The 21,738-nt window shown below is 41.2% G+C and overlaps 1 protein-coding gene across 3 annotated transcripts in view; it reads right to left on the bottom strand.

The window, feature by feature from the left end:
- FNIP1 (folliculin interacting protein 1) overlaps positions 1–21,738 on the bottom strand; it is an 88,052-nt gene that overhangs the window by 21,264 nt on the left and 45,050 nt on the right. For 2 of the 3 annotated variants that reach the window (XM_019535063.1, XM_019535064.1), the window contains exons 3-11: positions 18,973–19,116; positions 8,743–8,843; positions 8,377–8,451; positions 7,773–7,864; positions 4,958–5,041; positions 3,875–3,946; positions 2,946–3,081; positions 2,230–2,431; positions 1,350–1,435 (exon numbers count right to left, since the gene is read on the bottom strand). In XM_019535063.1, coding sequence (XP_019390608.1) covers positions 1,350–1,435; positions 2,230–2,431; positions 2,946–3,081; positions 3,875–3,946; positions 4,958–5,041; positions 7,773–7,864; positions 8,377–8,451; positions 8,743–8,843; positions 18,973–19,116 — 992 coding nt within the window. The remainder of the gene's footprint in view (positions 1–1,349; positions 1,436–2,229; positions 2,432–2,945; positions 3,082–3,874; positions 3,947–4,957; positions 5,042–7,772; positions 7,865–8,376; positions 8,452–8,742; positions 8,844–18,972; positions 19,117–21,738) is intronic. The other variant, XM_019535065.1, reaches the window with a different exon arrangement.

The following is a 21,738-nucleotide window of genomic DNA, read 5'->3' as shown; positions in this document are numbered from 1 at the left end:
CTCGAATTCACCCAGTGACGCTGCCATGGAACAATATTTACAGCACCATGGAAACCTCGGCACAGAACTGGTAATGCACATAGGCGTCCGCAGAGGGTTACGCAATCTGTGTCATGTGAACCATCACATCTTATACTGTTTTAAAGGCTCCGCCAAAAATGCTGCCAATCTTGCGCTACAAAGTGGGGCATTTTATTTTCTTCGTCTGCATGCATCATCAGGCTGACTGCAGCCTTTGCTTTCTCAGTTTAACCTGTAAGTGTCATTACACTGCAGCTGGAGCTCAACCAAACAACTTATGTAAGAATGGCGGGGTGGGAAACAAACAAACAAACAAAAATGAGCTGTGGGTAAAAGTCTACTGTCTGCACAGCACAGAACCTGCAGGGCCCTGATGGGGGATGGATGACAGGTCACAGGGAATGCAAGCCACCCCTGAGCTACCCAAGTACTCCTGACTGCTCTTTGGAATGGCCCCTGGCATAACCTATGCACCCCAAAGCATACGGGAGACCCGAGGGTAATCAGTACTGTGGACAGTGGGCCTGCCCCTCATTCCTGCTCCTGACATGCCCCTGCTGTGCAGGCATTGTGCAGGCATTTCAGAAGAGCCTGTGGCACAGAGAAGTTGGACAGCAAACTGAGGATCTGGGTCATTACAAGATAAAGAAAGGTGTTTGGAAATGCAACAAGGGGGCTGCTGTAGTTGCCCTTGCACTCTCCCCCCCCCCCAACACCTAAAGATGAGAAAAGAAAAAAAAAAGTGGAAAAGGTGGATTTCATTTTTCTCCCACTTCCCTGCTCTTGTGGTAAAGGGAAAAATACAGGTAAAATGTTCATCCTGTATTACTTCTCAAAAGGGTAGCAACTACTAAGTAGACATTTGGTTATAACCTTGCATGTTTCCACTGTGGATTTATCATAGAGAAAAAAGCTTGCACAACACTCTTTAGAGATGCTTCTCACCTTTCTGGAGGGAGGCCTAGAGCAATGTTTCTTAACTGCTGGGTTGTGACTCCTAAGGGTGTTGAAGGACAGCTTGGAGGCGAGGCAATAACTTTTTCGATCCTTCACAAACTGAAGCAAAGAAAAGCCTGTTTCCTCCAAGCTTAGGTGCCTCTGCTCACATATGCATGCACACTACAAAGGCTTGTCCTTGCTATCATTGATGTTTATTACTTTTACTTTCACAGTAAAGGCAAAGTGACTGCATATATTTAACTTCAAATAAGAGATAGTCAAATGCTGAAAAAACCTACGCTACCTGAAAGAGCTTGTCAAGAAAGATGGAAGGACTGAAGTGGAATTAAAAGAACAGCAGCACAAGATTTGAAACTATATATGCTTACCTGAACTCATTTAGGGCATCTACAATCCTGTTATAGGCCAAACTCCGTTGACTGGCATCAGCTGATCTCCGACTCATTTTCATAGCCTTGAAAACAATCATTAAACAGATAACTAACACCCGACATGGCAGCAAATGGAAAACAGTCATGTGTTTGCCCTTATCTTTCATCCAGCAAGTCATGCAAATAACATTTCTTCTTTCTTTTTTTTTTAAATGATAAATAATGGTACAATGCCAGTTTTTATAGCGAGAGAGAGATATGAGACACGTGTATCTACAGCCTCCTCCTCTTCTGCACCTTTTTCACTCAGGCCAAAAAAGCATTTAAAGTTTTCATACTCTGAATCTTTTTCTGTGGTTGCACACCCAGTGTGAAGCATTTTCTAGAAAAGGGCTGAGAGGCAAATCCATCTGTACTTAATATCCAAACTGCGCATTCATTCTTTGAAAATCTGCCACGTTTAGAAATCAGCAAAAGGAAAATAAAGAATTACTGGCAACCCTCTAACCTATAAAAACCTAAAATCTTGCAATGTAATCCACTGGTGTGGGCGCTTATGTAGCTTGCACAGGGAGACAGCATCAAGTCACCTTTCCATCTTGGCCAATACAGGGGCTCCAATTCAAGACAGTGGTTCTTTCAATACAATGCAGCATGCTTTGCCCCCAGCCCAGTCCCCTCTCTATACTAGCCATAGGAAGCAGAGTCAAAGATCTAGCTCAGTGAGCATAACTCCCTTCAAGGGGAACTCCATCAGCAGAGAAGGCAGATCACTGTATTACACATAAATAGCTAAACTTGAGGGAAGGGAATGTGAAAGGGGAAAAAGGTAAACAAAAAAAAGCAAAGTACAAGAATGCAAAGGGATGGCGCTTACCTGTTCTATTGCACTCTTCAGTTTGTTCATGCGACTCTCAAAGAGAGGGAAGTGTGAGAAAAAGAACTCATTAAATTTGCTGTTTTCATCTTCATCCTTTGAGAGTGTAAATATCACCCCAATGGCGATCTTCTTCTTCCTAACAATCCCTGGGTTGGGACCAGAGCTGTCATCTGACAAATTAAAGCTTTCTTCTACAGACCTTGAAGGGGCAAAAAAAGCAGGAGCTAGCACACTTGACTGCTTTCAAAGGAAAGTTTGATTTCTTGTGTAATTAAATATCAGAACATTTAACTTAAGTGATCTCCTTTTGTCTGTGTTTACTCTCGAAACATTTTCTTCGATAACAACAAGTTTGTAACTATACAAGCACAACAAATTATTGAGCTTTAAGTCTCCAAGTCTACAATCAGATTGATAATTTGCAACTGGTTATATTCCAGCTCACTCCATTGGTTTGCTATTTGTTAGGATCTCAGGGACTGTTTTCCATATTTTACCTGTATTTTGTTGGAAGCATTCCATTATGTTAGTAGTGGTAAACACTATGATGAAACATTAAAAAGGAACAGGAGTCCAATGCTAAAAATTTGAGTTTCACCAGCATAAGTGCTCCATACAAAGCAACAGCATTACACTGGTGTTTGGTAGCAAAATCAGGTGGTAAGATGTTGTTGCATGGAAGAAAACAGCCAGGTTTATAATTTCTGGCTCACCATCTAGGGAAGACCCCATTCTCCAAGCTTGTGGTCTGACTGCGACGCCAACGTCTTTGGTAACTGCTGGCACAGCTTCTGGTAAGCGAGGAACCCGGAGATGGAAATGGAGTGATGAGAAGGCTGCTAAGAGATGCTGTAACAATAAGAGGAACAATTATAAGTCTATACATAATTGAGGCACACTGAAGAAAGAATATGACATTTGAGAAATAACACTGCCAACTCAAGGTGCCTCACAAAAGTTTAGCTGTGCCACATATCATTTGGTTTCTCTCATTTCCTATTTTCAAAATATCCAGGACCGATGGGCTGGAACAGTCCCAAAACTCCAGTTTTAGATGATCAGCAGCATAGATGTCACACACCGGTACATCTCACTGCCCCACCAAGCTCCAAGGGCAAGGTTGGAAATTCCTTTTTCAAGTAGTAAGATGTTTTCTCTTCTAAAAACGTAACTGCCAATAGCCAGGAAGGATGGTGCACTAGACAAGTCCCCAGTCCCAGCAGACACAGCATCCTGAGCCAACTGGGGGTAAAGTGTCTGGGGGGAAATAGCATTCTAATAGCTGAGGTTAATATGGCCCCACACAGGCAAGCCGACAGGACACGGCATTGCTTGGACAAGATTTTTTCATATGTGTGCTTAAGCTGCCCTGGGTGACGAGTTGTATTATATTGTACTGCTGTGTTTGAGACCTGAAACTGTTTTTCAGACACCAGAAAGTACCGTAGGATGCATGGATATATGCTCTTTCAAGAATCTACACAAATATAAAATAAAAATGTGTGTTTCAAATCTGATGAGTATTTAAGTGGAATTTTGGGATTTCTTGGGAAGGTCATTGAGTGAAACGAAGGCTACTTAGTTAACAGGTTGAATGAACATCTGGTCTCAGAGTGATGATCAGTATATGAGACTACATTACCAGATCTGGCTATACCGCTGTCTCTGTCCTCACTCTGTTCTCTGCCTGGCATGTCCATAGGGTTGCTGTGAACTGTAAAACAAAGCACATCAATTAAGCAACTGAATATACGTGTCTTTCCTGGCTTGTAGAGCTCCATTTAATTAACACAACTAAAACATGCTCATTAACTCAGATCTTTTTCAACAGCATTGCACAAGGCCATCACCAAAAGATGCTGCTAAGCTGAACAAGCCAAAACACTGATGTGAAAAGCTCAGACATTTGAATAGAAAAACAGCCAGACTTGTATTCACTTTTCTGGAGACAAAAAATGTTTTACAGTAAAATTCTAATGCATCAACAGGGTGCTAGCCATGCAGCTATAGCCCAAAGCAAAAGATAAAAAGAGTAACTTAGATAATAGATGTGTAAAAGCTAATATCACTACAGCGATAGATTTGTATACAGGGCTTGACCATGTTTGAAGGAATTTTTCTAAAAAGACTTTAAGATGGCCACCAGGAAGGAAACCAATTCCTGTTAAAATGTTGTATAGTGTATTGCTTGTTCAGCTAAGCCTTAAGCTACTTGAATTCACAGCCACTGTGTGTGTACACAAGATCAAGTGTCTCAAAATCTCAATAATCTTTAAATGTGATACATTTTACAAATCTGTGAAACAAAAAGCTACTCAGCCATGGAAATAAGACCCCTCTCCTGAAACCAGGAATTGTTTGTTTCCTAGCAACCCCAGACTACCTTTTACTTGTAATTTAGTTGAAGCAAGGCCAGTTAAAAAAAGTTACAAATATTGCCTCCAAAAAGATGCACGCACCACACAAATGTGTATGTTTCTATAAAACTAAAAGCTCATAAAGAGAACAGAAATTTTAAAGCATCTACCTGTTTTCTTGGAATTTTAAACATGCATCTTCTACATGAGAAGGGTGCAAAATAGGCCCCCTGCCCACCTTATAATTTCTCCATCTCCTTCAATTGCATTACCATATGTTTTTAAACAGATCTTATTTCCAGGGCTAAACTACAAGCTCACCCGGTTGTGCAACACTAAGCAGACTACCCACACAGCACAATGCAAACCTGCAAAGAAAGAGGCGCTCCGGATCAGGCGGAGCGGACCTTGTTCAGAGAACGCCCGCCTGGGGCTGCAAAGCTGTGAAAGACCTACATGGCAAAACGTAAAATACATATGAAAGAATGAGGTTAGTAAAGCAGAACAGAGTCTGTGGGGATGGGGTAAGGGAGGGGAAGGGAAAGGAGGAAGAGGTCCAGGGGACTGTGTAGGGAGAAGATATAAGCCAACATAAATGCAGAACAACAGATACAGGGAAACATAGCTCTTACATTCAACAGGAATATCAATTCAAGCTGTATTACTCATGGTTACAACAGTATTTCCATGATTTTTTAAAAATATGATCCACTTTTCCAGTTTTACCCATATCAAAAGTTTGCTCAAAATCATTAAATTTGAAAGAGGCAAGGATTTCTTAGGCTGATATCTTTTATTGAACCAACTATGTAGTTCAGAATGAACTTTCAAATGCAAAACATTTTTTGTCCGGTCAGGTCCTCATAATTTATGAAGAAATTATGAAACCCTATGAGGTCAAAACTTAGTTTGAATCCCATATGTTAGATTTAGCCTGCTTTATCATGACCATTTTAACAGCTCAATTTGAGGAGATAGCTGGGGGACTCCACCTTTGAAGAAGATGGAAAGGAAAAGACAGCAGATGTAAATTAAACTTTACAGACCTAACAAGAAAGGTCAAAATAGTTACCCAAGAAAATGAGGACAGATATAATATTAGTCAAAACGATGAACAGAAAATATGTATTTGCAGTCTTAAAACTCTGTATTAACTTTATTATCTACAGGTAAATAGGGAAATAGAGTATATGCTTGTTCTCTCTATGCAAACAAAAACAACAAAGCCCACATGGTTATTTCTCATTAGGTAATTATTAGCTCTACTCAAAAGCTAGATTTGGGATGTTATTACCTACTCTATGTAAAATGATTTAAAAGCCCAGAAGGCTGCATTTTCACAAAAGCTTTTTGCATTCTCTTTTAGCTATTTAGTTCTTTACTATGGAAGAACATGGGGACTAGCTTATAAACAGGCGTGTCTGAAAAAAAGACTGTAAATAGTCCCCTCCCAAAACACACAGGAACTTTTTAATATCACAAGTTGGCAAGAGCCAGTAGGTCAGAAGTATTCCTTATATGTTACTTGTCAGAAATGTTCCAGTTACAGATTAACTTCTTGGCCTTAACTTACCCATCATTCATTGTGTCTTGAAACAGGAACTATAAACAAACAGTTCTGAATGGACTGAAAGTTTGTGCAGGTTCACTGCAGTCTCAAGTGTTTAAGTCTCCTCTTTGGAACCATTACCTTATTATGTGTTGGGTGCATACCTCAGTAACTCCAAATGGAAACAGTTACGTCCCAACATATATAAATGTCCACATACTAGTGCCCTGAAACAAAGCACTAAGAGTGTTGTCGTCTTCTTACTGTTATGGAAGGCCATCACCAGTATAATGCTAAGATCAAGGAGGATAGTTGGCTCTCATGGACTGAAATCAGTGCCGATGCATCAACTCATGCCGATGCTGAACAGCGACAATGCTCCAAGTTTTAACTTTCACTGTGGAATTTTTTGGTTCCACACTAACAGTTTTGCCAACAGAAGTTGCTTTCCTACGGATTACGGATGCAAAATGAGATTTTCAAAAAGCACCAAAGTAAGAAAGGCACCTTTCTTCTCATTGCCTCTGGCATTGAATTGGCACTGTTGAAAGCCTCACCCAAGCCCCACGGCAACACTGAGTAAAAAGTCAGAGACATTTAATAGACAAGCGGTCTCAAGCTCCTTCACCTGCCTTCCCTTGTAAAAGAACCACCAATAAGAAAAGTAGCAGAAAACTATTATTATTACTATTAGTATTATTTAGCTAGCATGATGATAATGATCATGACAACAATGGTAAGAGTTTTACATGCACTGGTGGGGAAAACAAAAATACTCATTTTGTGTTTCTAAGCCTCTCTTTTAATGCAGTTCATTTTTACAACTTCAATAATAAAACCTAATTAAAAAAAAATGGCATTTCTGATCCATTTTTGCATAGCTAAGCTTTCACTTTCACTCAAAACTCTGGGAAGAAGTCTATTTGCATACAGTGATATTCCTGAAAATTTTAAAATGTTTTTTTTATCCACATTTATTTTAGCTACAATTAAAGAAGTGACATACTAGCCTGAGAATTAAGTGATCTAAAAAAAAAAAAAGGGGGCTGCTTTGAGGAGATCATTAGACTGCTACATAGGTTTTTGGTTTGGAGTGTTTTTTTGTTTTGAGAGTCTTGTCTGGCAGTACAGTAGCAATCACAAGGCTAACAGTCTTTCTACTCATAAGGTTTCTATGGCTTAATATCTGTCAAATGTTCAGCCAAACTCCTTAGCTTTTGTCTACAGCACCAAAGACACCAAACTGGTCTTCCACCCAGTCTACCCAATCTTTGACTTGGGGTGTTTTTGGTTTTGAGAGTCTACCTATTTGCAGCACACAAAGACAACAGTGAACATACTTAAGAGGGCTAGAACTTTCCCTTCCCTTTTTAAAAAAATAAAAATATTAAATAAATTGACAGGACTGGAAGGCAGGTCTTGACAATCTCAGAGACCCCTTAGCACATTCCCAAACTTGTTTGGTTTATTCTCGCAAAGTCAGGCCAAGATTTCTTTCCATGAAGTCCCTTGGGCTGCGATCGTTTCTATTAAGTTACAGTACTTGTCAATCTTTGGTAACTAAATACATTCCAAAATCTAGTGATAACTCAATTAAACAAAGATAACAAGACATAAAATAAAAACTGAATTACCTATGTTTCCAAGGAGTCCATTCATAAGTGTGCTGTGGTCTGGCTTTAATGTATTACTGTCCTGATTAATGAACTCAAGACTATCCTGAAGCCTGAAAACACAAAACAAAACCACCAATTCCCTTTTTTATACAAGGCAATATTATTGAATCTATTATGCAAATGGAACACACAAGCAAAAAGTGCAGTTTTTCACTGGGAAAAGCTTAGGATTTAATATATACAAAGAGAGCCCAACTGCGTAGTTAACATATGGAAACTCAAAAGCAGGTGGCTTAGAGATGGACCTCTTTTGTAACATCTCTTGTTTTTCATGGACTGAGACCCCCATGAGTTTCCCTTTGAGAGTGTAAGTGCTCCACACCGTGCAGGGTCCCGCTGCTTAAATACATACATCTGCTCTATAGGACAACTGCCCATCCCTTTGCTTCAAGCAAATTTGTATGAAGATGACCTCAAGTAAAGGGTCAAGAGAACAAGCAACTAGGAACACACAGGAAACAATAAAAAGTTCCTCATTATCTGAAAAAGAACCTTGAAACTCCTGCCTGAATTCTCTTCCAAGTAGCATATACTGATCACATACCATTTATCATGTACTCACGTGTTTAGACTTCCATAGATGCTACTTCCAGTTCGGGCTGTAAAAACTTTACTAAGCATGAGCTGAGGAGGGGACCTAGGAGACAAGAGAGAGAGTCAGTACAGAAATAATATCTCTGGACTTCCTTTTCTTCTCCCTTGTCCGTCCAGAATTTACAGGCTTTAATGTAAAACATGTATAGCACTGTGCATCTCAGACACCAGCAGGGTAATTGTCATTACCTGAATCTAGAAGCTGCCTCTGGTTTTTGTTGAGGGCATTCATTTGAATAGCTTCTTTCCCAATATGGACCCCTTTAACCCCAGCGTTGAATCCTGTGAGCAGAACTTCAGTAAAAACAAACACCACCACCACAAAGAATCTCACCTGATCTGGTGAATTTTCAGTGTGGAGCCCTTATAACTCATGGCCACAGAACCAAACATCATCTCTCCAAGCATATTGGCATCAGAGGAGCACCGAGAACCCTGTAAAACAACCAATCAATTATGTACCCTGATGTACTTGAGCATTTTAATAACATACTTCAAGACAACATGGAAATATATCAAAATATTTCTCATTACAAATCCTTTTCTTTTTTGGACACAAAGTGCATTTGCAACATAGCAATATGTCAAGCACTTGAAAGTATAGAGTAGCTGGCACGTTGTTCTATTGTGAGAAGTGAGCTTACAGTTTGTTTGTGGATTGAACTAAGCATCATAATAATTCATAAAACAAATAGCTGAGTATAAAAGAAAGATGCCACTAGCAGCTGTCATTCATACTGAAAGATATGGCAGCCCCAGACAGAAAACAAGTAGGGCAGATCATTTTCTCAAGTTCCAAAATGTCAGTAGACTGCTACAGCACAAAAGTGCGACCAGTTAAAAAATCCAAAAGTACTGTGTTCCTAATAATGTAGAGCTTGGACAGGCTCCTATAGTCTTTTCAATGAACAGCTCTCTTACTTACAGCAATAGGCAACTACAAAGCAAAAGGGAAGGCATAAGTCCCAAAAAGACCATAGAGAACTGCACACACCACCACTATAGAGGTAACCAAAGGATGCTGAAAGGGATGTGCAACTGCGCTCAGAAATAAAGCCGATTAGTTTGATTTGCTGGTATTTGTGAGGCCTTGTGATTTGTTGTTCAGCATCAGTTGCCCTCCATTTGAAGTGATCTCACACATTTTTCTCTTTAAAAACATTCAGCCATTTCTTCAAGACATTGCAACCACCCCACGTGGCTGAAGTGACTAGTTGTACACCATGAACCACTAATGCCAAATTGATGAAAACAAAAACAGCAAACAACCTGCTGCAAGTTCTCTGCAAATATGAACAAGACATTCACTTTTAAGCCTGTTCTTGTCTTAGAGCCATCCCACCTACCATCTTTGAACTGGTATCAGACTTTCAACCTTCCACCTCTGCTCTCACCGTGTTATTAGTTGTTACTGCCTCTGTTTAATTTTCCTCAAGCACTTGGGCACGCTTCTACGCTTTATGCATTAAGAAGAGCTCCCAGCAAAAGCCAAGGAGACACTACAATATGCTCATTTAAAGCTCCCTTTCAAGTTCTCTGTGCAGTTCCACTTACAAAACACTTGACAGTGCCTACACAGCCAGCATGCAGCATCTGCTCCTTGTTACACTGACCTAGCAGTCTTGTTGATACCTTGTGGTTTCATCTTGTAATGAGACAGCAGGTTCTCTCTTCCTTTTACATGCATGCATCCAATCTGGCACACTGAGGTTTTGGTCCATAATGGAGCATCCTTGGTCTTACCATAATACAAACAAAACTGTAATAACAGCATCCTACTTTGCAACAAAGCCCCCAATCATGATCTCTTAGCCATCCCAATGTCTATTATTGTCATTAATAAAAATAGCCATCATCATTATGACTTATGAATGATGACTATGCAAATTTGAGCCAGTTGCTGAAGGATCCTCAAAACTGAAAAATAGGGCTGAGTTGGAAACAAAGAATTTGACTAGTTCTAATTCATGGCATGCCATCTGCTTTTAATATTTATTTGGCAACTTCTATATTAAAAATACCAGAGCTTAGACTTTCACACACGTTTAACACCAGGTTAAGGAAGATTTAAATTGCTCGGCACCAGCTAAATGTGTACTTCTAAAAGAACAACATATACATTCATAATTAAGCAGCCAGCATTAGCATTCACTACTGCTAAATGACAGGCATTCTTAGCCCACAAAGCATCGGTCTGGGTTGAGCCTGGCTCAAATGCACGGAAAGATTTAAGAGGAGGTTCTATAATGTCTTTTTTCATTCACATAAGTGTTATTTTTCAAAATTTTTATTTTTAGTACATGCAGTTTACAACTGACAAATATCAATAGTTGGATCATATCACACAAACCTAAATATAACAATGAGTAGTACAGGTCATTGCATGGGGGGGGAAAAAAAAATCTTAAAACTCCTAACTATAAAATAAAAATGAAGAAAAAAAAAAAAAGGAGTTTCACAGAGTATTCGAATCGCAAGGAAGTTTATGGGTGCTTCTTGGAAAACATATGGGGAAAGCCTTTTTTAAAAATCAGCATATGAAGGCAACAGATAAAACAGTTGTAGACGGGTATGTGGACAAACACACACACATTTTTTAAGGGAATTAATGATAGCAAGAGATGTTAATTTTGACTTTCCAAAACAATCCAAGACATGGCTCCAAGAGAAACAGAATTCATTTGATTGCTTCATTAGGACCTGATCCATTGCAGGTAATGGGAGCCTTTGCATTGACTTCAGGAGTCTTTGGAGCAAGCCCATAACTTGCATGCAAAATTTAGGAATTTAATCATAATTGATAACTTCCCTTCTTGTAGAACACAGCAAAAAAAAGTTTAGAAGTTGAATGTGGATTGTTTTTAAGCAGTATAGAACAAATTTTAAATGGAAACAGCTAGGCTGTTAAATGGAAATCAAAACAACTTGAGCATAAAATGTCTGACCATTTTTGGTATCTGCTGTAGTTAGAAGTAATGCCTTAGGCTCCAATCCCACAAAGGCTTAGGCACATGATAAACATTCTGGTCATGAGTAGGTCCTAGTCACATTAGTAAAATGCTTAACTGTTTACAAGTTTGGGGCCTAAATCTTTATTTAGATATCTAAAGACCTGGCTTCATTTTAAGAGGTACTGATCATTTGGAATTCCTCTTGACATCAATAGAAAATACAGGTGCTCAACATTTCTGAAAATCATTTAGTGATCTTATGAGCTCATATTTAAGTTGCGATATTTTTTAAATGTTGGGTTAAGAAACCACTTCTTCATATGTCACAGTGACTGGGAGGGAAGGGCTGATGGCATTTGTGAAGCATCATGAAACGGGTGTTGCTACTAGAGGATATAAAAAGGATGCAACCTTTTTAATTAAGTGGGAATGTTTAAAAGGGCAATTAATTTGTTTTTCTAAAATTAAAATATATTTGTACAGATTCTGAAGTGAGAAGCAGAAAAGGTTTTTTAAAAGCCAACTAATTATATGCATCTGGAAAATAACAATTAAATTGTAATTTTCTAGATTGCTTTTTTAAACTTGGGCCCAAGACTTGATACAAGTGACTTCTTATTTTCCATCTGGATGCCTGGACAGATTTCTTGGTTGGCTCAACAGAGAAAAAAAACCCAAAAAACCTCTTCCGAAATCAATGGGACAAACTTTTAAAAATTAAGCATGTGCTTAAGTCCTTTCTTGAATGGAGAATCTATAACCTAATCTTAGCTTTTGCCTAATCAGAAAACAGATAGCAAGGATGACAAGCTTTATGAACACAGTGGCGATTTTCAACACAGATCTCAGATTTGAGCCAGTTTGGACCACACTCTCTTGACAAAACTGGAATCATGACCACCTGTCTGCAGAATGCTGCATTTAATCTCACTTTTGTCTATTGTTGTTTTTATGATTGGCCACCTTTGAATGCCTGATGCCACAAGTAAGCATGCATTTCCCTTACTTGATTGGTAACCATTTGCCGTAAGTGAGACCAATTAAACGCAAAAGGGGAATGTCATTATGTAACATCATACACTAGATAAAAAAAAAAGTATTGCATACAGCAAGCAAAATCTGCAGCTGAAAATTTAAAAGTTAACTGAGGCTAATCAACTGGAGATAACCTCTCAGCTGACAGAAACCAACACTGCTCCTTCCTCTCTCCATGTGCTGTCCTTCCAGTCATACATACTCGTGAGTGATCAGGGTCACCTTTTTTTTTTTTCCTCTCCTGTAAAAATGTTCTTTTCTGGAGATACTTTCTCTTGCCAACTTTTCTAAAGTTACCAGAAGCTTAGCACTACCCCGACTTTTCAGACCAGACCCCAACTAAATTAAGTACCATAATGACTCGTGAGCCATGTCCCCATGAGCAGGGGCATCCAGTTATGCAGGGGAAAAAAAATGCAGTGGTACAAAATCATGCCGCTGCTTTCTTCCCCAGCACACACTCCTGCCAGCGGGGTTAGTTCAGGGGGGAAAAAAAAAGTCCAGGTAGGGTAGGGGTGGCTGGGGCTCCAGCAGCAGTGATCCAGGTGTTCAGAGCCTGGTTGGCAGCCAGAGCATGCGTCTCTGGCAAGCTGGGCTCCAGTTTTGGGTGACATACACCACCACTGTGTACACCGCCCCGCTTTCTTCTAGCACAGGTTTAACCCACCATACTGCAAATTAGCAGCACAGTGAATGCCTGCATGTGTGGCATGTGTGGTTTGCAGCACTGTAGACGGGTCCCCAGTGCCACAAATTTCATGTGCACGCTCATCTGGACATGTCCACGGATTTCAGATACTTCACAATTAAGACACTTTGAAACCAGACATACATGACAACACACAAGTTGTACTCAACCTTTCCAGTGCACATACCTGCTCCAGGACCACGAACCCGATTCTGTAGTTCTTTAAAAAAATCTGGCAATGGAGGATCAATGGCAGCCAGCATTAACTGCTGCAAGACCCCCAGAGCCACAACTATTAACACTGCAACCACTCCCCTGCTGCCAAATTCCCAGTCTTGTGGACAGCCCCACAAGCCAGATGACTCAGCTGTGTGGCCAGATCTGGCCTGCACACCATGTTTTGAGTGCTCTCGGAGAGTGGAGCAAAAGAACTTAGGTCAACCTTTCCAACCTTGAGCTTGGAAACTGCTCAGCCTTTCAGTTCCTGCCATCAATACTGGGTTGAAATCACCGTACAACCCGTAGGGAAAACCTGGAACAGTGGTTTAGATGCCTTAATTTAGATTTATGCAACAGTTACATTTGGGTAAAATCTAAATTATGTGCCCAGTGTCAAAGAGCAAGTCAATGGCAGAATCAGGAACACAGTCCATCTCCCAGGAAAAAATGAATGGTAAAAATGCGGCTACTGAATCCTTCTATTTACCATACTCAACAATATATGAGCAAAGAAAATGCTACGAGAACTAAAAGGCAACTCATTTGCATCACTTAACTTCTTCACTTACTGCCTTGAAAACTGGGCTTGAATACCAAGGCAAAAGTATTTAAACAGGCATATAACTAACCTCTGGAACACACTACTACCCAGGAACCCAAAAAAAAAAAAAAGAGTGAGTAAGAATAGCAACTACAGTTATAAAAACGAGGATATAATTACAACAGTTACTAGTCGTTATGTGTCAGGGCAAAAATCTGATCACTAAGTGGGTCATGGAGAAATTCCCATCCTCATCTCCTATGGTATCAGGTTGTCTACTTGGCAATTAGATTTTAAACAATAAATATCAGAGGGCTCAAAAGTGTGTGAATGTATGGACATTAAAAGCTCTAGCAAGGAATATATTTACACGTAACGTGTATGAAGATCTGGTTTCAAATACAAATCATAGAGATCTTCTCTCTCATCTCTGAAAGATATGGTACAGGCAAAGACGATGAAGGCATACCCCATCAGCCTGTTAAGTCTGGCATTTCATATGCACCTAATGATGACAACTTCAGCATGCATTACAGGTGCCTACATGTTGCATGAAAGCCTTGCTACAGGTCAGCTGCCTCCCAGCTCTAGAAAATAAAGGTCACCAAAGACCAACTTGAGTGCAATCAGCCGAGAAAAGGGGTTAAAAATTAAAAACTCAAATGAGTAATAACTGAAGTGCATATGGCGAAAGGGCACAACTCAAGGCAATGCCATCTTGGAAACAAACCAATTCCCTGGGTCATAGTTATAAGCTCATATAAAAACAGCATAAAAATGCAAGCATTTGTTACTGTACATTAGCATATTAGAGTCAGTAAAATTTACATAATTTAGAAATCGCATTTATGAACCATAGATTTAGCGTATTTTGAAATTTCAACTTGCTGTACATACTGTCCTTCTACTCAACAATGTAACCTTCTGCACACATAAATAAAATTTCAATGCAGTACTTACAAATTCAGGACTCATAATCAAACAAACCTTCAGCCTGAATGGGAACAATACAAGAGCACAATCTTGACAAGGCTTACTGTCAGGCATAACAGTAGCAGCAGCAATATATTATCTAAGTAACCACTGCAAAGATTAGAATTTTTCTGCTGTATCAATGTGTTCTTAATCACATTCATAAACTGCTTTAGATGAGATGTAATTAAGAATACCACAATACCAAGTTGGGGCAAAAATGCCATATTTCATCCTCCACAGAACAACTTAAATCATTCATGCCCTGGTCACATATAGTTAAACAAACAAAACAGAAGCACATCATATGTTCTATAAATTTTATGGCTAGGGGCAGAAATTGCACACACTCTGGTATAAGTGATTGGAAACTGGTTCAAATCTGTAACACAACAGAAGCTCAGTAAACATAAGCCACTTACAAAATGGTCAAAACCAGCTTAAGATAAATCTGGATGGATGCAGTATCAGACTTCACTGATTTATGTTAAAATGGCTTATTGAACTTCTGTGTCAGATCCCCTCCAGATTCAAGTTAACTCACAGTCCCCCAGCATCCCAGGATGCTTTGCACTTCCCCTGCAACCCCCTCCCCGACAGGGTGGGTAAGCTAGCCTTGGCCCAAGCTGCCTGCTCCAGCCAAGTAAAGAGGTGTGCTCTAGCGCCCCCCAGCTGAGGGCCTAAGCCACTGCAGACATGTGGCTGCATTTGCAGAGTCAAAAGTGAATGTCTGTTCATTTGCTTAGTAGTTCAATCTGCACAGTTTTGGCTAACTGGCGAAGACTGAACCGATTCAGCCTTGGGCTTTTTAACCATCTCTACTTAGCCAAATGTTTACCGAATGATGTGCCATCCGCCATGTCCACCACACCGCCGCAGCACACTGGTATGCCATCGGCCATGTCCAGGTATGCCATGGAATCTTGGGGGGCATGGCCCTGGCCAGCCCCACGCCAATACTTCCCCCCACACACTTCTGCATTTGGCTGCTCAGCACCCCCATCCCTCTGTCCTGCATCCAGCCAGTGTGCCATGGGACAGAAAAGGTTTGGAAACTCCAACTTAGCCTATGTCATTAGAGTTCCATTTTGCAACTACGAAATCTGCACATTAAGTGTGCATTCAACACAGAAAGCTACCTTATATAACAACTTTGTTACAGTTGCAAGATCAAGCAGTCAACATTCAGAACATGCAAGCATGCCAGGTGCCTGAGCAACTTTATCTAGGCTCCCATGTGCATATGTAGCCTTTAACTGTGTACTAAAGACGGTTGCTGTTGCAAGACCCCAGACTTATGCTGCAGAACTTGGAAGGTGTGTAACAATCTGGTTGGAGTCCTGCACACAACTGGCTCCTTTGCTACATCTTTACGCACTGCACCATAATGCATGCCTAGAAGGGGATCAAGTTAGCTGCACAAAAAAACTCTCTTTTAAAAAAAATTCTAAGCAAATAAATATCCCATCGTGTGTCATCACACTGACACATATGTGGTTCATCAGCAGGAAATGGAGTAGCTGAGAGCAACAGTGAGTTGCTATTCTTTCTTTCTTTCTGTGGGGGATGGGACACACTTTGCCTCAGGGTTTCACACACATTTGCTGACATCAGAAGAATAAGACTCAGGAATCCGGGGTCATATTGCAAGCTCTGGAGAGGAATGTGCTCTAGTGGACACAGATCTTCCTCCTAGTCTACCTCCATCTCCTCCTTTCCACCCTGTTAGAGCCCTATTCTAGCTCAGTGGCTTCCCTTTCCCCCAGGCTCGTTATTCTAGTCCCATTCTCACACTTCAGCCTTTCTGCCCCACTCTCACCTTTCTTCCCTAGCTGGTCCTCATCTTACTATCCAAGTCCGATTTTCCCTCCAGCATTCCCAATCTCCTCTACTCCCAATACTTGGTGCCAGAATCTTTTCCCAGCCAGTCCCAATTTCCCACCTCCTGCCCCAACTCCTTACTTCCTTTCTCCTTACACCTTCTGGTCCAAGTTTCCCTCTCCTAGATCCTTGGTCAATCTGCCTCTTCCATTCAACCCTACCTCAATGACTCCTGGTCTTTGCCTTAATTCCCAAGATCCTTATCCAATTTTAGTCCCTCTCCTGATTCCACCTCTCATCAGTTCAGTGCCCAGCTTCTTTACACAAAGCTAGTTCTCTTTCTCCACCCCAACTCCCCTGTTCTTCCCAACACACTGATCCCTAGCCCCAGTCTCTTGGTGCAGCCAGATCCAACCTAACCTCCCAATTGAGCTCCCTGCCTCAGAAGTCTTCTCTGCCCCCTCACAAATCCAACTCCCAGTCTCCATACCCAACTAGTCTCTATCAAACTTCCCTACCTAGACCCCAGTCCTATTATCTGCCTCACTGTCTCTTCCGATACACTCATCTTGTTTCCTTCTAGTTTAGCAGACTCCTTCTCCACTTTGCCTTGCAGCTAGTGGGATATGATGAGAGGGAGGGCAGTCAGAAAGCATGGGAAAGCTCCCTGTGCTCAGTTCTGATGCTTGAGCCCACCCTGGCTTGGAGCACCAAGAGGAGATGTTACAGGTGAAGTCCTTCTAAAAGCCACTTTCCCCAAGATGGAGTGTGCTGTCACCCTATGGGAATGGCATGTTTACAGTATGGTGAGCAGTAGGGGCTGTGAAGGGACAGATCACACACGCAAAAGTATGATGTGCAAGAGAAAACAAGGAAAACATGCAACAGGTCAAAAATAGCAACAGTTAATGTGATCGTATTTGAAGTTGGCACTGAAGGTTTGGTCATTTTCATCTATAGTAGACTGACATCAGTAATACTGTATCTCTGAAGCTGTGCAAGAGGCAGCCTCCCTCAAATATACAGTTGCTTCATTACAAAAAGTAAAGACTCAGTTCTATTTTAAGACAGCTTAATATAAAACACTTGTGATCTGTGCAAGCAGAGATTACAGAAATATATCCATGTCTGAGGACTCTGGCCACTCTTGCAGCCAAAATCTCTACTCTTTTGTCAAACATAACTCACGTTTGCCTAAATCCTCATGTTATAACACTGTTCAATAGCACATGTGTATAGGTTTACAGTCCCATATTTCCGGATTACTTCCGTGGCACCTTTTTTAAAAGTTCCCCTAACCTATAATGCTTTAAAGTCATTTGCTAATTTAGAACAGTTAAAAACTCCTGAAGCCTGGAATCTGGCACTAGAGGAGGGCTTCGACAAACACAGCAAGTATAAATGCTTCCAGGAACACAGCTCAGGTCCAGATCCTTCAGCCTATCCCGAAAGCTCACAGGGTCCAATTGCAAGGAAGGGGCTTTTTTTGTGAAAGCTCTGTTCAGATATGGCTGAGAAGGACAGAACAAATGGTCTAAAATACAATTTAATACAAGCTACTGTGAGTTAACTTTCACTCACTGTGGGCTAAGAGTATGGCCACAGGCAGAACTACAGGGCAGCTGGTGGGCTGTAAAGTCCCATCTTCATCTAACTTTACTGCATCCAGTTTTGGGCTCTACAATTCAAAAAAGATATGGAGAAGCTTGAGAGAGTCCAGAAGAGAGCCATGCGCATGATAAAAGGTCAGGAAAACAGACCTTATATGATGAGAGGCTGAGAGCCATAAAACTCTTCAGCCTGGTAAAGAGCAGGTTCAGGAGTGATCTGGTGGCTACCTGTAAGTTTATCAGGGATGCTCACCAGGATCTGGGGGAATGTTTGTTCACCACAGCGCCCCAAGGGATAACAAGGTCAAATGGTCACAAACTCCTTCAGGACCATTTCAGGCTGGACATAAGGAAGCCCCCTTACTGTCCAAGCCCCCAAGGTTTGGAATAGACTGCTGCCGGAGGTGGTTCAAGCACCCACTTTGAATGCCTTCAAGAGAAACCTGGATGACTATCTTACTGGGGTCCTACGACCCCTGCTGACTTCCTGCCCTTTGGGCAAGGGGCTAGACTCGGTCTTTCGAGGTCCCTTCCAGCCCTAACGTCTATGAAATCTATGAAACTTGTCCATGTGTACCTGGGTCAAAGCTAATAAAAAAAACGGAAAAAAAAAAAAAAAGATACCCTTCTCCACAGTCTCCATCTAATTTAAAGCATTTTAAAGCGTTCAATACTTAACCTGCAAAGAGAATTTGGCCTGGGTAATGACAGCAAAGAAATGACTCACCTGATATTTTGGGCATTGCTCTTTTGCATCTGAAGAGGAGGACGATGAATTGATTGAACTGTCCAAAGAGGAAGAACTGTCTCCACCAGGCTTCAGTTGGCAGCATTTCCCAAAGACTCTCACCTGAGCATCACTGCAGAGTTTCTGAAAAACAAAAAAACCTGACTTGTCACAATAAGGGTCACATACTTGAAGCCACCGCCTAGCAGCACTAGAAAGGACTGGTGCTGTATTTTTCAATTTGAGAAGTAAACTGAGCAACAAAAGGAATATCTGCAGAAAAAAAAGGTAAGCAGAATAATCATTCCTCTCTCTTAAAGGCCGTCTTGTCTATAAAGAAAGAAACTGTTTGTTTGTTTTTTTTAACTTAGAAACCAAACTGGGAGCTCACAAAACACCACAACTCTATTTTTTCAAGCAACTAAAGGTAGCCTTAAGAGTTTTTACAAAGCAAGATTTGGGGGCATGATTTTTCCATCTTTATTTTAAGCACCAACTGGCCAGGAACCCAGAAAGGCAGAGACCTGAAAACAGAGGTTAATGGTAGAAAGAAATCAAGATGGATTCTGGGAAAAGTGGAGAAGAAGTTAAAAGCCTGTATGAGGCAGCAGGAAGAGAATACATTGCAGCATGAATGAGAGGAGTTTGCAAAGCTCGAGGAATAGAAGCAGAGATGCAGGCTGCTTTTGGACTTGCACATAGGTACTTGGGTATATGGGGCATAATGAGTTAGAGTGGGGGTGATCGAATGGATCAGCATGCCCAGCAAAATAGGCCCTTAGACACTAGACCTATTTTCAATGCTTCAAAAAAATGTAGGTCCTTAGCATCATGGAGTATTTTTTCATCTAAGGACCTCAAAGTACTTTTCAGACACTAATTAAATCATAGAAAGCCTGCAGGAGGTAGGCATTTCTCACACTCCTGGTTGGCAAAATTAAGGTATATAGACAGCTTACACTTTTCCAGATTGCACAGTGACCTGTTGATGTCGGCCTTCTCTCCCTTAAAACTTACCACCTCAAACTGCTAGACCACCACTAGCAAGTGGAAGCACTCCTATGAAGGATTAAGGCACAGAGATTAGAACCCATGCATGATGCTCTGGCTTCTGGGATTGCACATCTACATCAACTGCTCAAATGTCAGTTTAAAACATGGTGCAAATTTCTAGACCTCCTGATTCTAACCAAAAGAATGAAAAGTCTGCCCAGCTGTCACTGATGGAGCAGACATCTGCCTGAGCCTGCAAAGTATCTGAGAGCTGTGAACTGTCCCATACATTTCAATACAGTGTCAACTCCAACAGCCTGCTTGGGAGGTCTTGCCAACTACCTTTCAGTACTGGACACTATTCATGGTCCAGCCCATTCCCTCAAGAAGGCACACTATAAGCCTCTTTCCTAGCACCCTTGCACTCATGTGCCTGATGGGTATGGAATCATTTGCAGCTACTCAGGAGAAGGGAAAGGGACTCTTTCCTAATCTAAGTGGTGTGGGGACTATCAGGTTGCCACAGTGCACTGGTTTGCTTTAATGTGGCCTCAAGAGTAGGTAGGACTTGGGCAGCTGCATTAAAAAAAAAGGTAGTACTGTCTAACTCTGCCTGTACTAGACTCTGCACTGTTTCTAGGAAAGGTAGAGCTGCCACAGGGGAAGGCAGGGGTGTTCAATCCCCGACCTGTGAGCCAGATCTGGCCCCTAATCCTATGTCATCCACCCTGTAGGACTCCTTACAGACCCATGGCACCAGATTAGGTGCACAGGGTGGTGAGGGGCCTATGTGGGGCTGGGTGAGGGCAGTGAAGAACTGATTCCAGCACAAAGGGTGACACAGGGCCCAATCCCAGCACATTAGGCTGGACAGGGGTGACACAGGGCCTACGCCATTCATCTGGCCTGGGAGGCCAAAACCTCAAGCACCAGTGCTTTAAGGGCAAATATATGCCCACATCTTAGTGAGTCTGAGGCAGAGGCAGGGATAGAATTTTGTTCTCTAGCCCTCCCTTTGAGTTTTAGCCATAAACTTCTTCCCCTGGTAATAAATCTCCCAGCCTGATTCGGGTGTGCACACTGAACTCATGCAACGTGTAGGCTTGCTAATGGCCAATATTTGTGACTTGTGCATAGTACACAATGGCTGGAACATGTGAATGACAATCATATGACTTTAGTAGGAACTCGTGAACTGGAGTTGCATTTTATCTCTGACACAAACAACAATGGCCTGGCCTAGGCAAGCATCATGTGATGAAACCACATTAAATCCACAGGGTTACAGCAGGTTTTGCAGGCAAACCACATTTCAGCTTTGCATTTTCCATCACATTTTGCAAGTCCTCTTTAAAAGATGTGATAATAAGCAGGCTTCTATCAGTTTATAGATCTGTTATAGCCATACATATAGGAATAAAAAACCCATGCATTGAGTCTAAAATTTGCATAACCTAATCACTTTTCTTTGCCAGCACTTAAATATATTTTTGCATAGCAGCTTTCCGAGACTTGCTGCTAACCAAGATACCCTGAAGTTAAACTTTCCTAATTTAAATACTAGAAGGGAAGAGCTGTTTGGTCTTTGCAATGGAAAGTAATGAAATAAGGATCCTGTGAAGTAAAAGAGGTCAAATGCTCAAGATCTTTTAGATACCATCTGTCAGCAGCTTGAAGGTAGCAAATCATCTCTAAAACACAGAACACTGAAAAAATTTTGGGACGTACAATTTTAGTACCTAGCCTGTGTGCAAGAGCAACCTGTCAGGCTGC

Source organism: Crocodylus porosus, unplaced genomic scaffold, assembly GCF_001723895.1.
Source record: "Crocodylus porosus isolate Cpor-Errol unplaced genomic scaffold, CroPor_comp1, whole genome shotgun sequence".
Classification (NCBI taxonomy): Eukaryota; Metazoa; Chordata; order Crocodylia; family Crocodylidae; genus Crocodylus; species Crocodylus porosus.
This window is presented reverse-complemented; position numbering and strand designations above follow the sequence as displayed.